Below are 21,321 nucleotides of genomic sequence, written 5' to 3' on the forward strand. Positions count from 1 at the left end.
GCGATTATCGGTCGAAACTTTTTTGAGCCCGCCTCCATGGAAACCACCACTTCCATCCATTCACCACCACCGTATACTCTGTCATCATGGTACGTTGCTGTCCTTCAATTAGGAATATTTGTTCTAGGAACTCCGCTAACTGACTTTTTAATACAGCCCCAGAACGAGTTCGTCTCATTCCCTCCCACCCACATCCCCACCATCTAACAATTCATCAGGTATATCGAGCGCTGGACCAAACAGCACGGTAAGCGCCTGGACCACGATGAGCGTGCTCGAAAGCGTGAGGCCCGTGAGGGCCATAAGCAGTCCAAGGATGCCCAGAATCTCCGCGGTCTGAGGGCCAAGCTGTACCAGCAGAAGCGCCATTCCGAGAAGATCCAGATGCGGAAGCGCATCAAGGCGCAGGAAGAGAAGAACGTCAAGTCGTCTGCGCCCAGCGAGCCTTCCAAGACGCCCCTTCCACAGTATCTGCTCGACCGTTCAGAGGCTACGAATGCCAAAGCTTTGTCCAGTGCTATTAAGGATAAGCGTGCGGAGAAGGCGGCCAAGTTTGCTGTTCCTCTCCCCAAGGTCAAGGGTATCAGTGAAGAAGAGATGTTCAAGGTTGTCAACACCGGAAAGAAGACGCATAAGAAGTCATGGAAGCGAATGATCACAAAGCCGACGTTCGTTGGTAACGACTTCACTCGGAGACCTGTGAAATACGAACGATTTATTCGGTGAGTTTTGAGTGTGGCGCTTTTACGCAAATAAATGCTAACCTGCTTTAGTCCTATGGGTCTGCGATACAAGAAGGCCAATGTCACGCAGTATGTCCAGCTACTACCAAAGACGATCGGACTTTGCTAACATTCACTCTTTTAGCCCCGAAATGGCCGTCACTGTCCAGCTTCCTATCCTATCCGTCAAGAAGAACCCTCAAAACCCTCTTTACACTCAACTCGGTGTCCTCACCAAGGGAACCGTCATTGAGGTCAACGTTTCCGAACTTGGTATCGTCACTGCGGGAGGAAAGGTTGCCTGGGGTAAATATGCCCAGGTGACGAACACACCTGAGAACGACGGCTGCGTCAATGCGTATGTTTTTCTTCCTCGATGTCAGTTTGTATTAGCTAACCATTATAATAGTGTCCTCCTCGTTTAATCGTCTCGACGCCGAAGAAAGACATAATGACTGTCTAGCTTTTACCTCTTGATACCATTTCATGTCCTAGAATTCTGATGTTCTACACTGTTTACTCACGGATGGCGTTTCTGGCGTGTAATACTGCCATCGCAGTATATTTACCAATAAAAGTATATCAAATGATATTCAACAATAATCGATGCTTTTCCGAGGTTTCTCGCAGACTTTTAGATCAGCTGGGAGCAGGTGGTGTTCTCATACAAATATCCAAGGTTTGAGGCCGGGAAAATGAACTTGTTCGACCATTGCCCAAAACCAAAAACCCACCACGATGTTATTCAATAGTTCATTTCTAAATTTAAGCTGCTTCTTTCCTCCAACAAGTGCTACTGCAGCAATTTCTTGCTTTTCTATCATTACATCTATATATCTACCAGAACCCACTCTAGATAGGGAAGACGTCCATACTGGTAAAAATATTGATGAGAACTCTACAAACTTCGGAGCAAGACTGGGGATGAACAGACAGCATCGTAGAGGCTTCTGCTGCTTTAGTCCAACTCGAATAGACAGGATAAAGTTATCTCGAAGCTGGGCAGTGATATAATGGCAAGAGCGACAGACCTCGGCTGCTTGTCCCTGCGATACGGCGGCACCTGCCTACTTGGCCAGCGGGTAATTAACAAGAAACACTGCGAGTCGAATACGGTTCCCGTGCTTCCGTTTCCTTGGATAGAAGGCTCAACGCATTTCAAGGTCCTTGGCGAGCTGGGGCCTCTTACCATTGATCCTGCCGTCCACGTCCTGGCGATAATGTATAGACCACCACTCGCTAGGTTTAATTTTCGGACTCTACATTAAAATACATATCACATCTATGGTGTTTAGGGACTGTCCTCGCGTTAATTGCATGTTTCTCATTAAATCACATCCTACAACGCTTTTGTATACAACTCCCGCCTCCTGCAGGTATATATATATATATCCTAACCGAAACAGAAATCCCCCACCTTATGCATCCTCACGACGTGCTCCGAGACGTATGTATCCCCCGGTATGTGCCATTTATTCGGAAGAGCTATTAGTTTGAATATCACACGATTGGACACATCAATCTACACTGAGCTATACAGGGCCTAGGTAGGCTGCTGGAACGAAGAAGAAGTACGAGCGAAAGAAAGAGAAACCGGCGGCTATATCATTCACTAGTCTCTTAGAAAGTGGAAAGAAAAAGCTACTGTGCTAGTCATTTTGAGTCAGTGGCTTCGTACTTCGCGTCACCTGTTGCTGAGCGTTGTATACTTCCATAGCAAGATGGCGGAACCAACGGGCGTCTGTATTCACCCGTGTAGTAACCCATTACATATAGCTGATCTGAGCTTCTAGATACTGAAGAATGACGGTCGTCAAGAGCCCCGAGGCGTCCCTGCCATGGTGGCCTGTAATCTTAAGGGTAGTTAATGGTGTTCTGTCAGGTGACTCGGGCCTCTATATCGGCTTAGGGCTTTGTGTTGCCACCGTAACACAAAAGGCGAAGGGATGGCGTAGACTCGCACCATAGGACTAGGCGTTTGAGGAATGTTTTTTTCGTAGATAGCCGTCCTTTCCCTCCTTCTTTTATACGGCCCAGCGTGGGACCCATTGAGATACGAGCCGCGAACGCGGGATTAAGCTTATACTTGATGCAGTCAAGGTGTGCGAGTAAAAGTAAAAGAAAAAGAAGAAAAAGTATAACGGGAAACACAACATACAGTGACTGCCTGCGGAACTGTCTACAGAACTAGTATCTCCCTCGCCGCAAAGGAGTCCCCTGGTACCAAGTGCTGATGGACCATGGTCGATAGCCCCACCATACCCTCCCTGGCACGGCGCACTGACCAACCAGCTCGACAAGCAACAAATACGAAATACGGAGCAACACTTCGCCAACGATTTGGACTGACTTTCACCTCCTTTCTTCCTTCCAGAAAAATATAGCCCGCGTACTTGGAGATTACCTAGCGAAGAAGCGAAGACAAGTATTCTGACGTAGCTGGCCTTACTTTTAGGACTTAAACTTAGGAATAGGGAAGGCAATGTATGTGCCCTTGCTGGGACTGAGCAGGAATGGCTTTAACGGATGAAGTTTGACGGTGTTCTCACTGATCATCTCTCGACAGGTTTCCTACACAGATAGTCCGCAAAACTACTCATGTAAACAACAAGAACCGCGCCGTTAGTGTAGCGGTTATCATCCTTGCCTTCCATAATAGGAAATAGACAGCAAGGGACTCGGGTTCGACTCCCGAACGGCGCAGACTTTTTGCTTTCGTGGGGGATAGAGGTTTTTGGTGGTGGCAGGGATGGAACGGACACATCCCAATTTAGGGTTCGCCGGTAATCACGTGCTGCGGGGCGGGCGGCGGCAGCAACACGGGACCCACTATTATTTCGACCAATAGCAATAGACAAACTTCACCAGACATTCTTTTCCTCCTCCACCCGACTGCACAGAGAGACCGCGAAACCCAAAGACAAACCCAAAGACAAGGACGACTGGAGAGGTCCCTTGCTGTCGTTTCCATTAATATTATGGAAGGCAAGGATGATATAAAGATCTTTGACTTATATACGTATTTGAATGGGGCAGCTGCACTACTCGGGGCTTCGCCCCGAGACCAAGCTGCGTGGTGTTGCTTGTGCGACTCGTCGAGGTCAGGAAGAAGCCCAGTACGGTAGTATCTGAATGGATGAATGCACAACCATAGAACTCTGATGTTTCCAATACCTTCACTATAGCACGAGTATCTCCTGAATCGAGGCTTCCTAAGTCTGAGTGTCATTATATGTCTCTGCTCTTGTGGAGTCCTTCTGTTTAGTGTTTTCTTCATGTTTTTCTTGTCCTGTTAATGAGCTTCTCGAAAGATTGAATGTTTGTAGTATATACAGCCTTGAAAGTGTTGGCATATAATGCAAATAGAAAGACGGCCTAATACCGCTAGTGGTTTTTATGGTCGAATGGTATTTCGATAGAAAGCGCACTCATACTTCTCATGATAACTGAGTATGTTCCAGGCGGGTAAAGTAGAGGCTATACTAGCCGCGCTAATGCTTTCTCACTTCAAGTATGCGCTGTTAGCAGCATCATATACTACTCTCGGAAGTATAGATTCCGCATCTGATATACTGGTTGGAATTCTCGTTTTAAGTAGATGAAGTAACTGGACTACACTCGATTTCTTTCTCGGTGGTTCACTTTGAAGCCTCGATGCTCGTGGACTTGGAAAATTGACGGGTCCTCGAATAGGGAGTAGACAGGTGGCTTCCCAATGGGGATACCGCGTGCCTCGTCGCGATCCCTCGCGTTGGCTTTCTAACTGACATCAATCCCAGCAGCAGCAGCAGTAACAGCAGCAGCAGAAACAACAACAACTGCAGCAACAACAACAACAACAACTGCAACAGCAACAACTACAACAGCAACAACTACAACAGCAACAACTACAACAGCAACAGAAACTGCAGCAGCAGCAACAACAGTCATGGAAACCAACTTTATGAGTATATCAAACAAATAGGAAGACTTCCGATGCCCCCAACTCTGGTAAGATCCCCTTTCCTGCCACGGAATCGATAGTCAGACACCTTTGGAAATGGAAATTGAGATGATCAGATAGATCTTTTTGACATGAAATTATGGCAAGTAGGTAGAACAGCATGAATCCTTCACTATTTCTACAACAGCTAACTTTATTTCCCATCCTAGCCTTAACCTAACTGGCAAGGAAATCGATGTCTAGATAAACTTATATATAGCCACTTTGTTCTCCAACAAGAACATGTACCAGTATAATGTCCAGATTGGAAGTGTCGCGGGGAAGAGAATTATCAACAAGAAGGTCTGGGATTCAGATGTAAGGAAGCAGACTCTCAATAGTTCCGTCCATGACAGATCTAGATTTGCTTGGAGTCTTTCAAAGTTGGTCCATACAATAAAACAAAGCATTTATATTGACAATAAACGAACAACCCGAAGCTCCAGGTATGTACTCTCATAGGCTAGTACGCTACCACCGATATGTCTGTTCTGGCCCTCAGGACCAAATATAAACGTTTGATTGCGAAGAATTGACGGGCAGGGCGTTCGCGTATAAGGTGGTCTAAGAAAGCTGAGATAATTATTAGCAAGACACTGGGTTTCGGGGTGGAGCAAACTACTTACACATTGATTCGGAAATGATATCTCACTGGTTCTCACTGGTCAACAAGGAGCGCAAAACCGCCATGTTGACAGTTTTTGTTGAGCGGACCCAAACACGGTTTTCCCCGCGGGTCTTTTCTCCCCCGAAAAAGTGTCGACCGTGACGTTGATTCCATTGTAGTAGTTATCAAGACTCCAAGCATGGCTGAATCCGTTGTAAATGAAGATTTTGGAGAGGGGGTGTCATGTACTAGATCATGAGCCGTAACCCGAAGCTGGTTCCAGGGTTTGGTATACAACCCCCCATCCGTTATAAAGCTGCTTCGACAGCATATGCAATGGCTTTTTCTTTAGAGCCTGCTTCCGCGGTACCCTTGTTGGAGAAAAGGAGCTTCACCGACCCGATGTAGTTATTAATAAATAAACCGCAATAAATGTAGATCAAGACCGTAACTTACAATGGTCGGTTCGAGGCATCACTTATAGACACGTTGGCCGGGGGAGGCTGGAACCTCAGCTCGATGATCCATCCTTCGTTCTTTCCGGCGTTATTGTTTTAGGTTAGAGTTGGTCCTTAAATGAAGAAAGAACAAAGATGGTGGAAGGAAACAACCAAGAGTTGAAGAGTTGCTTCCAAGGTAAGTGCGGTCCATGGTCGTAATGTGTGTTGGAGATATATGAGCTCAATAATCTGCTCAGTGTTGGGGTTCGCTTACCATACGCGCCCTCCCTCGTCTATAAGAAACTCCTTTTCTCTCTCTTCTTCCTTCTTTCTTATCCATTCTGACCTTGTCAATGATACTCGGTGGTACCTGCTTCTCCTCCCCCCGATCCATCCTCAATGGAGGTAAGTGATACATTCTTTCTATCTCGTTCATGCCTCTGTCGTTTGTGGGTCATGAAGAGAGGTTGCCGATGGATGGGCTTCAACAGTTCCCACGGGAACTGTTCTGGATGCAGGGATCTCTCCGTCTCTTGACATACCATTCAGACCATCCAGGCGCGAGTGATTTCTATACATTGTTCATGCTTTTGGCCTCTCTTCAGGTCATGTGTTTGTCTCTTGTCCTGGATATCAGACCTATGGATTATACTTTAATGTGACTATGCTAACCTTCTTCATTATAGTGTTATAACTGCCGTCGAATCGGGCATCTCGCCCGTGAATGTCGCCGACCTCGGGTGGTAAGTACGTGATCTCAGGTGATGGGCTTATATATTACTCATCTACTTAACCCCTACACCTGAGACTTTTATACCCATGGATGCTTTTTAGTATTAATAACTAATATATATATCAGGAACCCCGCATATGCCGTCGCTGTGGACAACTTGGTCACATTGAGAGAGACTGCTCCGCAGTCCGCCAGGCCAATTTTTTAAACGGGGTTGAAGCACTTGTAAGTTATATTCATTACTTCTTTCAATAACTATGGTTTGGTTATTAATAATTATATAGGGCAGAGCGGTAAGAAATACATCAGACCTAAATTATAACACCAGTACTAACAAATTAGTCCCGAGATCTGGCTGCTGTCGCCCCGGCCCGCACCCGTCGTGGCCGCCACGATGTTCGGCCCAATAGATGGGCGCAGTATGCTGCTGACCATTATCCACCAGCCCACCTTGCTGCTGCCCCTGCCGCGCCCGCCAATCCCGCAGTCCCTGCTGCTGTGCCCGCCGCTCCTACTGTGTCTCTGAGAATTTCAACCCACGCTGAGCTGTATGCTCCATGAGTCATGCAATACCGATCCTTACTAAGTAAGGGTGTCCTTTTTAGTCAAGGGGTAAAATTATTCCATACTAGGGACGGGCTGTAAGGACTATACAAGCCTTATATTATAATACTAGTACTAATAAATTAGGCTCGTGACTCGTGAGTTTGGTGCCGGCGCCGCGCCTCCTCGCGCCTGGCGCGCTCTGACCACGGTCGTGGTGGTGCCCTTGCTCGTGATGGTGCCCGTGGCCGTGGTGGTGCCGGTCACCGAGAACGGCCCCCCAGATGGGTAGAGCATATAAATACCCATCCTGTGAACACCCCTCCCGCCACCGTCAACAACAACAAAAAGAAGGCATGGCTTATGGGCCCGAGGCTCCAGCCTTACCGCACCACGCTGCGGCCGTAAGAGACGGCTGTACGTGATACCTTTCCATCTTGACAAGCAATGCCATCCAGACGCGAGTGATTTATCTACACTGTTCATGTTTTTGGTCACTTGTCCTGGATAGCAGGTCTACCGATTACATGTTAATGTGACTATGCTAACCCTTCTTTTTTTATAGTGCTTTAATTGTGAAATCCCCGGGCATCTTGCCCGCGACTGTCGTCTGCCTCGTGTGGTACGTTAATTTCCCATTTACGCGTGGCCTGAGGTGACGGGCTCGCGTGTTCTTAACTATTTAGTCCCTAAGCCTGAGGCTGTTATACCCATATATACTTTTTGGTATAGATAACTAATAGATATATTAGGAAACCCGTGCCTGCCGCCGCTGCGGACATCTTGGGCATATAGAGGTTAACTGCGCTGCTGTCCGACAGCCAAATCTCCTGTGTTGAAGTACTCGTGGCCGCGGTGGCCGAAATCGGGCCCCAGATGGCCGGGATATACGGCCACTCACCACTCCGGCTGCTGATGCCCGCCCGCCAACGCCAATTTTGGCTATACTGCGCCGAATACTGGTGCCCTGCTACTGACGCCCCGGACGCGGAAAAAGACATTGAGATGAAAGAATCTCAAGTTTAATTTATTTCTTTTTTCTTTCTTTCTCTTTTCTTTTGTAAGTAGGTAAAATGAAGTTAATGATGAGACGCTAGACCACTGCACCAAAAGACCTTGCAAGGCTGGTGGCTAGCCAGCTATCTCCAACAGTTGTTAAACAGATTCAACTTCCAAGCTATAAAACATTTCAACAAGTATATCACCAAATAAAATGAAAACAACAGCACCATCAACCCCAAGCATCAAACTGCCACCTCTTCGTCCGCATCTGGGCCGCCTCAAACTCCTGAGACTGCTGTTTTGAACTCCCCCGACCTTGAACCAGTTCCAGGAGTCTTGTGCGAACCTCTCGGGCCATAACAGTCGATCCACATATATACATGTTCGCCTTCTCACTACAAATCAGCTCAGCTACATCCAAGCCATGAGCCCTAATCTGATCCTGCACATATCCTCCTCCTTTTCGCGAGTAAGCAAGGACAACCTGGAGTCGATCACCCAGCACATCCTGAATCTTCTCAATTTCCGACTTGTACAGATGCATCTGCTCATTCTGACAGCCATAAATGAGCAACATCTTCCCGACATCCCCCTTGAGTTGGAAAGTGCGTAGGCGGTGGCGTAGAAATCCGATGAATGGCGAAATGCCAGAGCCATTAGCGACCATGACAATTGGCTGCATTGGTGATACTGGCGGCTTGAATTTGGATTTTCGTACGTTGCACCAGAGCCTGGGGCCTCGCGGACAGGGTCCATCGTGGGCTTGGTGCATTCTTAGCAGGGTGTTGGACATTAGACCGAGCAGTCGCTCTCCAGAGGCTAGATCAATGTCTTTGACGGCCACCGTGAATGAGATAGTCCTGGGACTGACAGCTGGCGAGGAAGAAATTGAATAATACCGCGGCTTGATGGGCGTGAGGTTTTCCAGGAGGAAGGAATGGGGAATATCAGCCCAAGCCGAGGCTTCAGGGTTGGCTAATCGGAGCAAAGATGCCAGGGTCGTTCGTTGGGTCAGGCATAGATTCTTGTAGTTGCGAGCGAGGCCGTCGAGGGCCTCTTGGCTGGAAGGTGTTTTGGCAAACTGCTTCAAGTCCAGGATTAGGTCTCGCGATACAAGAGCAGCAATGTCCAGATGCCGTTCAAACAATGCATGTAGAGTCACTGGTCGAGGCCATGGTACTGGAGTGTCAGGGTCTATGCGATCGATGACCTTGGGCCGGTGCATGTCGGCCTCGCTGAGTCCTAGGGCTTCCAGCAGCTCCTGCATTTCCGATGTCGAGTTTTCCGGCCAGATAGCAATGTGGTCGCCCACAGCGTACTTGAGTTTGGGCTCATTGCTGATATCGATATCCACATGGAGAGTTTCTCGCGGCGCATTCGGTGTGATGTTCTGGATGTGTGATACAATGGCTGGATAAACGACCGAGTCTGCTGTCTTCGATGCCTGGTGTGGACCGACTGGTCGGTACATCTGCGTCTGATCTCCGTCAGAATCACTTGGCGTGATGCTAATGAGGGGCTCGTAGGGTCTTGGGCACTCTGTAATCCCGAGATTCTGGACGAATGTTTCGAAAAGCTTTTTTTTCCACATCACAAAGCTGTCTTGCGTGTTTCCCTCTGCGTCATCCACGAGTTCCAGGGCCATGATCGGAGTCGCTCCCAGAACCTGTAGCTTCTCGCTTGTCTGGAGTGCAAACCTGTTGTAGAACTTGTAGTTACTGTTTCCAAGACCTAGCATTGTAAAATGCAGGTTCTGAAGTATAGGCTTCTTGGGAAGGCCCTGTATCCATTCGGCAAGTCTTGAAGCATTGTCTGGAGGGTCGCCTTCACCGTAGGTGGACAGGATAAAGATCACCAATTTCTGACGGGGGATATCTACCACGCTGGCGCAGTCATAATCACTGAGATCTGCAACCAAGGCTGCCTTTGAGAAGCTTCTTGATATGTCTCGACTTAGGCGTTGTGCCAATTCGTACGCTCGTCCAGACTGCGAGCCGTAAAAGATTACAAAGTCTTTTGCCTGCGGAGTTAGATTCTGTTAGCTTCAAGGAGTAGAGCAGGAATGAAATGGTATACCTGCTCTTCTAGGACTTTGCCGATATTGCTCTGGGTTGGCTTTTGGGTGGGTTTCTCCCCCTGGGGGCATTCAAACAAGACATGCTCGAATGGGTCATTGATGAAAAGAGAAGAATCAAATAAAAGAACAGCTAATGCGATAAGAAAGACGACAGCCGCCACAATTTCATCCCAGTGGAAATATCCCCGGGAGAAAGCTATCTCGAGCTTTTCTGCACCCAAGAACGAGTTGATGTCTTTCATAGCTGAATCTCGGACCATGGACGATGCTGCGGAGGTTTGTTAAAACACAGCGGCATACAATTTATATCCCATTCGCTATTCCATAGGAAACACGGAAATTTGGGGTTCGTCCCCGCACCGGAGCAGCATCTTCATGTACGAAGCGATTCTCATAGTTCTAATACTGTGGGGAGACGGGGTTCCATTCCCGATTCGGAAGAGAACCCCGTCAACTTGCTACTTACATCTCTACATCTCGAACAGCCTTACTCGGAGATTTCTTCTCTCTGGAGTTAAAAAACCCGCTATGGATCTAACAATCATCACGATTCTATTATCCGTATATCAGTGTGCGATGCGGGGAAGGCTTCGAATAGCAAGCCAGCCCCTCTATAAATTTAGTTCAATCCATCTCTTGACGGCCAACTACTCAAGCAAATCCTCGTTAGACGCAAGCCATGTTTGGTATTCTGGCTCTTTGTGCGGTGTTACTGCTGTTATTTATTCGCTTCGTGCTCTACCCTGTGGTATGGTACTTCATTGATCCCAAGGGATTGCGAAGGTACCCGAACATGAGCCTTCTCTCGGGCATGACCGATCTGCCTTTCATGTTCGAGGCTGCTCGTGGGTTCCGTTCCAAGCATCTGGCAGAGCTTCATAAGACTCACCCGGTGATTCGGATTGGGCCTAATTCTTTATCCTACGGAGATGTCCGGGCCATTAAAGTGCGTATACACATTGTTTTCATGGCTTGCAAGCTAACATTGAAACAGGATATATACGGACATCTCACGAAGTGCACCAAAGACGATATGTACGATCTGCTCTCCGGAACACATTTCCACCTGGCCGATGTCATAGACAAAGGAGAGCACCAGAGAAAGAGGAAGGTGCTCTCCAGCGCCTATGCAATCAAGAACCTAGAGGACTGGGAATACAAAGTTGCAGACAAGATAAACCGGCTTGTCAGACAATTTGACCGACGCTGTGCACCATCTGGAAAAGCCGCAACAGAGGCGAACATGGTCGACTGGCGGGCATGGACCAACTTCTTCACCATGGACGCCATTGCTGATATTGGTCTGAGTGCGTCATTAGGATTCTTAGATCAGGGTAACGATATAACGACTTCGGAAACCCTCGATGGGGTCACTAGTCAAATGAGCTACCGGGAGTGTCTGCACAGCCAATTGACTGCTCTCTCCCTGATTGTCTGGGCTTATAATTGGCACAACTGGCTTTGTCGATGGGCTCGGAGACTTCCGCTGCGAGTAGGTAACCTTCTGAAGAAGGGTGATGGATTCGACGGAATTGTGATCCACCAGGCTCGGCAACGGCTCAAGCGGTATCAGAGTGGCGAGAAACTCGAGGACTTCTTCCAGGCATTGATGGAATCGAAAGATGGGATGGCACACCATCTTCCCTTTGGAGAGATCGTTGCTGAGATATCTATCATGAGTAAGTACTGGCCTAATCAAACATTGGCAGTAACGTTAACAAACTTTAAGTGAATGCTGGGTCTGTATCTACAGCTGTTGCCATCAATAACGTCATGTTGATGTTGATAAAGCATCCAGAAATCCTCAGAAAGCTCCGCGAGGAAGTTGATGCCATCGCCGATGAGGATGAAGTCTCAATTTCCTACGACAAAGTCAAGGATCTCCCCTATCTTCGAGCTTGCCTGGACGAAAGTATGCGCGTCCTGCCACCCACTCCGTTTGGTCTTCCTCGTAAGACCCCGCCAGAAGGATGTGACGTCTTTGGCCAATGGGTTACAGGCAAAACATCTGTGTCTATGTCATCTTACGTTGCACACCGCGATGAAAAGGTGTTCCCTGACCCCGAGATCTTTCGCCCAGAACGCTGGATGGGAGAGGAAGGCAAAAAGCTCCAACCATACTTCATCACCTTCAGTGCTGGTGCTCGTGGGTGTATTGGCCGGAATATAAGCTATCTGGAACAGACAATCATCATTGCGTCCATGGTTCATCGATACGAGTTTGAATTGCAGTCACCCGATTTCGACCAGACAGTTTACGAACACTTCAACTTGGTTCCTGGACCGCTTCCACTGAAGATTTGGCGCCGTCAGATAGGAACCTAGTAAGCGAATACTTTGTATGAGATATGAATATCTATCCTCTTTGTATGGCGTCAGTGTTCTTTAAAATAGTTCATGTTAGGCATTTAAAGAATAGGACTACATTCATTGAGATGATTAGCTGGTTTATAGATTGAACAAGATAAATATCCGATACCGTACTTCCCTCTTTACCTACTTAAAGAGCCATTCATACTTGTCAGGATGAAGGGAGGGTTAGGGCTTTGCAGCCCTGGTGATTAATCATCGGGGTCTTCTCGATCCCCGCATTCTCTCTCCTCCTCAACTTTCTCTTTCCAAGCACAACAGACACAATCGACCTATGTAACGGAGATTTCTCTGAAATTTGATCTTGAAGACTGTGAAGCGATTCCATGAGCAAAAAAGGTCAATCCCAGTTCAGCCTGAACTCTGAGAAATCCCGCCTAGGATGGTACGAAGCTTGGTATGTTTAACCAGTCCCGCAATACCTGGTTCTGCACGCTGATACTCATAACAATAGCGAGCGTTGCAGAAAGCGCCATATTCGCTGTAAGCAAATCAGCCTAATAGCCTATTAGTTTCCATCCCAGTTACTCATTCCATCCCAGGTCAACGCAAGGAGGCCCATCTCCCCTGCCATAACTGCAAAAAAGCAAAGACCAAGTGCTCCGGCGGCAAGGGCTCTGTCTTTCGTGCGGTGCACTATTCCTCTGAGTCTGGGAAGATTACGCATACGCCGTCACGGTACATGTCCGCGACGAGTATCGACAGATCGCCTTACCCTGACTCTGCTGCGACGGATCAAACTCCGTCATCACCTACAGGCCCTAAAACCTCCGAGCGAGATCCAGAGCCGATAAGTCCTAGGTCGCCAGAGGTACCTTATGAGGACTCATTTACGGATACTTTGACAAGGGACGACCCTGTTTTACGCTGCGAGACTGCAGATTTGGAATCACCGCCCAATCGGACCGATATACCTACGGCAGATATCTCGCACAGAGATTTATCGGCGGACGAAAGCCAGCTTGCACTGTTTCAGCCGGACTTCCAAGTGAGTGAGGCCAAGATTAATGCAGCGAGAATCGGCGATTAATGCATTACTAGACGTCGACCCCGTTCTCCGTTCTCTCCCCCTCCAGTCAGAACACTCCGTTGTGGCCCCTTAGGACAGAGTACGAAGCATCACTTTTTCAATACTTTCTTGTCGAGCTTTCACCTTGGGTAAGAACCTGTATGAGTCGTGCACTTTGGAGGTGGCTAATATGTCGTTTAATCAGTTTGACTACTGTGATCCGCAAAAGCATTTTCGCAACCATGTTGCCAATGCTGCTGCCGCCGATAGGACACTCTTATATGCCATCTTTGCTGTATCCGCACGGCACCAGAGCGCCTCTTCAAACCGACTGAGTGTGTTTGCAGAAGAGTGTCAGCAAAGCTGTCTGAACTCTCTTATCTCTGCTTTAAACGACTACGACACAACAGTTGGAGAAAATGTTTTTGCGTCAGCCCTAATTCTCCGGCTTATTGAGGAAATGACAGGTGAGATCATGGTCCATACCCTTTCAACTCACCTTCTGTAGCGTCCTATAGCTCACATTTATCCAGAACCATACCCAGGAGTAGATACTGTTTCCCACACGCTTTCTGCTCAACTCTTAATCCGCATAAGGGCCGGCAATATCACCACATCCATAATCACAGACGCTGCTTTTATCATCACCTTACGCCAGGAGATATTTGTAGCAAACCTAACCCAACGACCAGTCGGATCAATCACCGAACACTGCAACATCGACACATCTTTAAACCCAGCACCCGAGCCAATGTGGGCTTACAGAGCCATTGCACTGGCAGCCAGGGCGACCGATTTTGCTTACGATGATAACCAATCTCGAACGAAGGAGCTTTGGGAGTCTTTAATGCAATACCTTCACGACTGGGAAGCCATGCGGCCTCCCTCATTCCACCCGATCTTCTGCAAAGACCGAGAGCACACGTCCAATCCTTTTCCTAGGCGATGGTTTTGCAGCGACTACCACGTCGCCGCAAGTCAATATATAGAGCTCTCCCGCATTCTCCTGCTTGCGTCGGACCCGGACACCTGCCAAATACGCATCGGCAGGCTGGGTCAGCAGGGCCGGAGCCACGACGAAGCTATTCGGGAATCAGTACGGTTGATTTGTGGGGTGGCTTTGTCTAATCGGCAGTATATGGGCGCGCGGTCAGTGGCTGGGCTGGTCATCTCTATGTGCGGTGAACTGTTTTATAATGCGCATGAAACTCGTGTACTTCTCGAACTGCTTTCTGATGCGGAATCGCACCTGGCTTGGCCGTGCTTGAAGCTGAAGGAAGATTTGAAGCGGCTTTGGAGGTTGTCTGACTCTAACTGACCTCCCACGGCCTGTATATTATTTAGACCATATTATCTGTCCAAGACGTTTAGGAGATTCAATTATGACTTTAATGAATGACGGAGATGTTAGGTATACAGATTATGGCTATAATTAATATTAGCTAAGGCTCTCGTGTGAGATATTTCTGTACTTTGTATGCCATCACTTTGACGGGGAGATGTTCCCTGTTAGGAAATAGACCCCGTCCTCAGAGAGGCCAATCGCAGAGTGGACTGGAGCCCCGCGGGTGAAGTATGCCCACCGCACAGGGTGCACTGTATAGCTGAATGGTCGTTTCCATGCTCATGTGTTCCGTTTGCCTTCGATGCGTATTTTCAAGCAACTTCGAAATGTCCCGACTTGACCATGATTCAAACACCCGCCCACCATGACGAATCTACACGATGGAAGAGATGGAGACAACACACAACTACTCAACGACCAGTCCAAACCTGGGCCCGAGCCGAGCTCAAAGGCCCCTGGGCCGAGACTCGACTTGTGCTCCAGCAGATTGCGCCCGCGTCGTCACATACCTTTTGCAGTTCTTCCACTATATCCTCGCCAATATAACGCCGATGATCTGGCCGCCGCCAGTATCGGCGCTACAACTATTACTATTTTTGGCTCAGCATTCGTTTCGGGCATGGCTACTGCGTTGGATACACTATGTGCACAGAGTTTTGGTGCTGGAGATCTACGTGGGGTTGGGCTGCATGTTCAATTCTCATGGCCGTCACTTGCATCCCGATTGATGGTGTTTGGACCTTATATTCTACCCTTTGTTGTTAAAGACGCCCATGGTGCCTTAAAGGCTGGATAGTTTATCTGCATGAGCTTCATTGGATCCCGGCGCAGGCCTTGTACGAAGCTGGCAGAGGTTCTTGCAGGTCCAGGGCGATTTCCATACGGCCATGGTCATCATGGGCCTAAGCACACCAATCAATGCGGCCTTGGGCTGGTTTCTAGCTTTCAATGTCGATATGGGTCTTGGCGGCGCCGCCCTTGACTCGTCCCTTGTTCATATCCTCCGGACTGCCCTCTTATTATGTATGTCATTTTATTTGCAAAGTGGTCGCATCAATGCTGGGATGGCTTCTCAGCGGCTGCTTTGCGAAATTTGCTTCCAATGGCTGACTTGTCTTTTGCTGGATCCATCGCTATCCTGAGCGAGTATTTGCGGGGATCGAGATGCTTTATATGAGGTTGATTAGATGGGAGAATTGCGTTCCTGAGCTCCGGTAACGGTGGATACTGATATCACGTTCTCCCTGCGCTGCTTCGTTAATGGGTCAGTAGGAGCATAGAGAGGGCGACCTCGGCCGAAGCTCAGAACATGGTCGAGATGAAGCTGTACCGTCTTCACTGGTCTCTCAAAATTTGACGCAACAAGATATACCAGAAGAATATTAATCCGTAGAAAATTTCTGTAATTGATGTCGCGTTTTAGTCCATCCAGACTGCTGCTGCTTGGTAATTGTAGTTAGCGGGACCGAGGTTGGCATAAGTTCGGACACGGTTAAAGGAGTGTTGAACATTTCTCTGTGGGATCTCGAGAATAACGCAGTGTAATCTGGTAGAAGTGTAGGACGTGCACGGCACCTGAATCTACGCGGCGAATCGGCGATCTCGTGAATGGCTCGAGTCAACCTCGGCTTCGGGAAGGCAAACGACAACGGAGTGGGCGGTGCCGAGACGCTGTCGTCTCCCCGGACTTTCTCCATCTTTCGTGGCATCGCGCTCGGGCTCTCCTTCTGCTGGGCTGTATTCGTTCTTTCATTCTTGCTAGATTCTGTTGCTGTGCATTTTCCAAGGTAATGCCTTGTTGATTCTACTCTCTGTCCCTGATTCCTGTTTCCCGCGTGCCCCGACCCTCCGTGCGCCCCTCGCTCAACTCCGCTCCCCATCATGGACTTCGAACGCCCCGACTTCAGCTCTGGCCAGCCAAAGCGCCGGAGAAGAAACTATGCTCGCAATCGGCTGCGTAATAAGGCGCCCGTTTCTGCGCGTCTCTCACTTGACCATCACTTGCGGGGCAGCGTCGGTGTCGTGTCCGACGACTTGGCCAACGACCTCTTTCAACCCTCAGATCCGACCGGTGAGTTTGTCTACTTACCGTTAAGGTTACTTAAACTAATCTTTGCTATTGCTATGAAACTAGATGACTTCCAAGATGACTCCGGCATCCGCTATATCGCAATCTCCCCGTACTTACCCGGCCCGAGCTCAGTCGAGGCATTGACCTGGACCGTCGTTCCCGTCCGCCCGCAATCCGCTGGTCGCTCGAATGAATCACCGCTCCCAAATTCAACAATCATATTCCCCGACTCTGCCGATTCCTTGCAGCCATTTGTCCGCGCTTTGAGCAAGTTGGACCCTACCCGGCAATCCCCGCAGACCTTGCGCTTAATCGAGATCCGAGTCCTGGACGTGGTTCCTTTGCCTCTCGATACAATATATGTGACTGTGGAGCGAGACCTCCTGCGCAATCACGATGATGTCCAGAGCAAATTTGGCGGCGGATTCAATTCCAACGTACCCAATGGGCTCTGGGGCAGAGGGAAAGGGCAGGAACCCAAGAGATACTCAAAAAGAGCAGCAGCGGAGGTTGAGGGGAGGCTTACAGCCGCTGTGCGCGAGGCCTTGGGAACGCAGCGGGTTGTACATACTGGTGACTCGCTGCCCCTTCCTTTGCCGCCGCATCCGATCACCTATGCTCCGGCCCCTCCTGCGCTCATTTCATTCTGTGAACCGGTCTCCCAGGGCCTCTTGCTTCCCACCACCAAGATTGTACTCATTCAGGCCCGTCCACATGGCAACCGACCACAGCGAAGCATGCGGCCACCATCCGGCTTCCTCAAACAAGTGGCTGAAGATGACGCGGACGACACTTCCAATGAACAGTTCTATTCGGCCGCAGAGGATAAGCCGGTTGACGATAGTACCGAGATGGAAAGCACATCCAACGCAGAAGAATCGGAAACTGAAGGGTCTGGCGGAAATCTGAGCGATTCGTCGGATGATTCATTGGATGACATGATTTCGCTCAGTGCACCCGAGCTGCCCCAACCGGCCTCTGGTGTGATGTCCGGGATGACTTCGGCTACGCCTCGTGGCCGACGTATGGATGGAATACACACACCTGGGTCCATAGTGTCGAACCTCACCTCCTCGACCATACGCCCTGGCCGGCAAGGCGGTGGAAAGGTTTTTAAGGCAGAGGGATTACTCCGGAGCATTCCGAACGAACTTCTCTACCCAAAACCCAGGGCTGATGACGATGTGGAGGCTGTTATCTTTGTCGACATTAGCACGTTGGCGAAGATTGGCTGTTTCTCGGGAGATTGGGTCCGCATAGAACCCTCTGAGGAGCCCCAAACAAACATCTTTTCCTCGATTAAGCTGGGAAGCTTTCATGAACAGTATGAAGATGGCGACTGGCGCGCAGTCAAAATCTACGGTCTCCCCGGCCTCCCCTCCGCGAAACCCCGCTATGCAATCAAGCAGTCTGGCGATAGGCGTATGAGCTTCTCCCAGCGACCCGGAATGCGCATGACGCCGTCCGTATTTGTGCCTCCAATTCTTCTGAACAATATCGACAACCCGAAATATGTCCGACTATCTCCGATGAATCTTAATGTTGGAGGACCCAAGTCCGGCGTCTTGCATCAGATGAAAACCGCCGCTCGCAGCCCCCCGTTGGCGAAGGAAGTGACCTTGCTCAAGGTCAGCACACCGTTATCAATGGATCGTGTCCTGCAGCCAGCCCTATTTGCCGGACTGAAACAGTACTTCGAATCAACACGCCGTCTGCTAAAGAGCGGCGATCTACTTGGAATAAGCATTGATGAGACTCTTGGTAAGGCTGTTTTTTCGGGAACTGCTGCCAACGATGGCGGGCAGGATGATGATATCGCAATCAAATTAGGTCCTGGGGCCGATACTGATGGCTCCGGAGTGAAGAAGGTTGGTGTCGCCTGGTTTCGCGTCGGCCAGGTTATCCCTAGCCTGCCAGATGATCAGGATGACATTGGAGAGTTCGACTGGGGTGGCGTTGCTATTATAGATCCGGCTACGACACGGATGGTTCAGGCTGGAAGCGACGTCAGCCGTATTCCAAACACCCTCAATAACGGCTGGGAGTACTGGCTTGGAACCAAGTCTATTCCCAAACCCGTGGTCGACGCTCAGACGATACACGGTGTCGTGACAGAGCTGCCGCAGCCATTTATTTCCCCAGTACAGCAACGTATTCGAGATCTCATGTCTGTGGCTACAAGCACGCGTGCGATTCAGCTCGGGATGAAGCCTGTAGTCATTCTGCTGAGGTCTCAGCAACGTCATATCGGAAAGGCCAGCCTAGCAACTCGTGCGTGCTCAGATATCGGACTTCATACATTCCCAATCGACGCCTACGATATCCTCACCGAAGGCGGTGCCAATGGCGGCGATGTCAAGACCGAGGCATATTTGAAAGCCCGAGCAGAGCGTGCATTCCACTGCGGTACTGACTGCACGGCCCTTTTGATCAAGCATATTGAGGTTCTGACTGCAGACCGAATTGTTTCAGCCATGACCGAGATCCTGGCGGACGCTCGGGTTATCATTGCCACGACCACAGATGTTGAGCAGATCCCCGAGGGTATCCGCAGCCTATTCACACACGAATTCGAAATCACCGCTCCGGAAGAGAAAGACCGAGAGGGAATCCTTCGGAATGCCGTCTCTGAGCGCAGCATCAAATTAGCACCTGATGCCGACCTCGGAACGGTTGCCCTCAAGACTGCTGCGCTTGTCGCGGGAGACTTGGTGGATGTCGTTGAACGCGCTGCGGTGGCGCGGTCAGGACGACTTGAGAAGCTCGCTGAAATCGCTAGCAAACAGTCCTCCAACACTAAGATTACTGTCCGCGATGTCCTCCTTGCCGGAGGAGAAGCAGTGCGAGGTGTCACCAAAGCAGACTTTGACACTGCTGTCGAAGCAGCAAGGAAGAATTTCGCCGACTCTATCGGCGCTCCCAAGATTCCCAATGTCAGCTGGGACGACGTCGGTGGTCTCACAAATGTCAAGGACGCCCTGGTGGAAACTATCCAACTGCCTTTGGAGCGCCCCGAGCTGTTCGCAAAGGGCATGAAGAAGCGAAGTGGTATCTTGTTCTACGGTCCTCCTGGTACTGGAAAGACCCTTCTTGCCAAGGCTATAGCTACGGAGTTCTCTCTGAACTTCTTCTCCGTCAAGGGACCCGAATTGCTCAACATGTATATTGGTGAGTCTGAAGCGAATGTCCGGCGCGTCTTCCAGCGTGCACGCGACGCCCGGCCGTGCGTTGTGTTCTTTGATGAACTCGACTCTGTTGCTCCCAAGCGAGGAAACCAAGGTGATAGCGGTGGTGTAATGGACCGAATTGTCAGTCAGCTTCTCGCCGAGCTCGACGGTATGAACGGGGGAGAAGAGAACAGTGGTGGTGTGTTCGTCATCGGTGCCACCAACCGACCTGATCTTCTCGATACGGCGCTTCTCCGTCCAGGTCGTTTCGACAAGATGCTTTACCTTGGAGTTTCTGATACCCATGATAAGCAAGCTACCATTTTGGAGGCGTTGACGAGGAAGTTCGCACTCGCTCCCGACCTTTCCCTGGGCCGAGTTTCCGAGCGACTCCCTCTCACCTACACCGGTGCTGATCTTTACGCTCTGTGCTCCGATGCCATGCTCAAGGCCATCACTCGCAAAGCTACTGCGGTGGACGAGAAGATTAAGCAGCTCCCTGGTGGACCAGTCAGCACCGCGTACTTCTTCGATCATCTTGCCACCCCCGAGGATGTCTCTGTAATGGTCACGGAGGAGGACTTTGACTCGGCGCAAGGCGAGCTTGTCCCCAGTGTTAGGTACGTTCACAACCCTATATTTTAACACTTTAACCGTCAATTCTAACAACCTGCAGCACCAAAGAACTAGAGCACTTCGAAAGAATCCGCCAAATGTTCGAGTCCACCGACAAACAAAAGCAAGAAAACCCACAATCCGCACCCCAAACCATCGCGGAAGCAATCGAGGCTATGAAACTCGGAAACGACCCCGACGGCATCATCGGCGGCCCCGTCACAAACGGCGATGGCGACCAGGCTGCCGACACTGGTAAGGGGAAGGGCAAGCAAGCAGCGTCGGCTGGCATGCGGAGCGCCAGCGGCCACTCGGTTGCCAGTAAAGGCAAGGGGAAGGGCACGGCAGGTAATCCCAGGAAGAACAGGCCTATTGCCATTGCCAATGGCGACTCGGACTCGTCGCTTGATGGGACCGACGGAGTTAATGGTGATGATGACTATGTTATTCGGACCGATCACCTGGCAAAGACGGATGGGTCTGATTGAATTGGCTAATGAAATTTCTACAGCCTTTATTGTACATATATCTTCGTTCTTATGTGTATTTGCATTGTGCCCCTGTTATATACTACGATAATCCATGAGGACTGTTGATATCCGGTTGAGATTTTTTGTACGGTAGTGTTGCTTTATCCA

The 21,321-nt window shown here is 49.6% G+C and overlaps 6 protein-coding genes and 1 non-coding gene across 7 annotated transcripts; 6 read left to right on the plus strand and 1 right to left on the minus strand.

The window, feature by feature from the left end:
* Positions 1-86: 86 nt before the first annotated feature.
* NSA2 (rRNA-processing protein NSA2) lies at positions 87-1,147 on the plus strand (the record flags this gene model as incomplete). The annotated part of the gene is made up of 6 exons (XM_041701742.1): positions 87-89; positions 157-167; positions 219-722; positions 774-812; positions 868-1,080; positions 1,132-1,147. 6 exons carry the CDS (start codon positions 87-89, stop codon positions 1,145-1,147), a joined length of 786 nt encoding a protein of 261 aa, XP_041554596.1.
* Positions 1,148-3,338: 2,191 nt separating this feature from the next.
* On the plus strand, positions 3,339-3,425 carry APUU_t30011S. The gene has a single exon. It is a non-coding gene; the product is annotated as a tRNA-Gly (tRNA).
* A 2,725-nt stretch (positions 3,426-6,150) lies between these two features.
* APUU_30628S (uncharacterized protein) lies at positions 6,151-7,319 on the plus strand (the record flags this gene model as incomplete). The annotated part of the gene is made up of 6 exons (XM_041701743.1): positions 6,151-6,156; positions 6,438-6,494; positions 6,611-6,709; positions 6,769-6,777; positions 6,827-7,032; positions 7,175-7,319. 6 exons carry the CDS (start codon positions 6,151-6,153, stop codon positions 7,317-7,319), a joined length of 522 nt encoding a protein of 173 aa, XP_041554597.1.
* A 939-nt stretch (positions 7,320-8,258) lies between these two features.
* Positions 8,259-10,348, minus strand: APUU_30629A (NADPH cytochrome P450 oxidoreductase family protein; the record flags this gene model as incomplete). The annotated part of the gene is made up of 2 exons (XM_041701744.1): positions 8,259-10,049; positions 10,106-10,348. The coding sequence occupies 2 exons, from the start codon at positions 10,346-10,348 to the stop codon at positions 8,259-8,261; spliced, it is 2,034 nt and encodes a 677-aa protein (XP_041554598.1).
* Positions 10,349-10,899: 551 nt separating this feature from the next.
* Positions 10,900-12,431, plus strand: APUU_30630S (cytochrome P450; the record flags this gene model as incomplete). Its single annotated transcript, XM_041701745.1, has 3 exons — positions 10,900-11,052; positions 11,101-11,785; positions 11,836-12,431. The coding sequence occupies 3 exons, from the start codon at positions 10,900-10,902 to the stop codon at positions 12,429-12,431; spliced, it is 1,434 nt and encodes a 477-aa protein (XP_041554599.1).
* Positions 12,432-12,802: 371 nt separating this feature from the next.
* On the plus strand, positions 12,803-14,803 carry APUU_30631S (uncharacterized protein; the record flags this gene model as incomplete). The annotated part of the gene is made up of 6 exons (XM_041701746.1): positions 12,803-12,873; positions 12,931-12,959; positions 13,019-13,464; positions 13,518-13,634; positions 13,691-13,952; positions 14,019-14,803. 6 exons carry the CDS (start codon positions 12,803-12,805, stop codon positions 14,801-14,803), a joined length of 1,710 nt encoding a protein of 569 aa, XP_041554600.1.
* A 1,908-nt stretch (positions 14,804-16,711) lies between these two features.
* On the plus strand, positions 16,712-21,171 carry pex6 (AAA family ATPase peroxin 6; the record flags this gene model as incomplete). The annotated part of the gene is made up of 3 exons (XM_041701747.1): positions 16,712-16,901; positions 16,965-20,688; positions 20,745-21,171. The coding sequence occupies 3 exons, from the start codon at positions 16,712-16,714 to the stop codon at positions 21,169-21,171; spliced, it is 4,341 nt and encodes a 1,446-aa protein (XP_041554601.1).
* Between the last annotated feature and the right edge of the window lie 150 nt (positions 21,172-21,321).

The sequence above is a fragment of the Aspergillus puulaauensis genome, chromosome 3, assembly GCF_016861865.1.
Source record: "Aspergillus puulaauensis MK2 DNA, chromosome 3, nearly complete sequence".
Lineage (NCBI taxonomy): Eukaryota > Fungi > Ascomycota > Eurotiomycetes > Eurotiales > Aspergillaceae > Aspergillus > Aspergillus puulaauensis.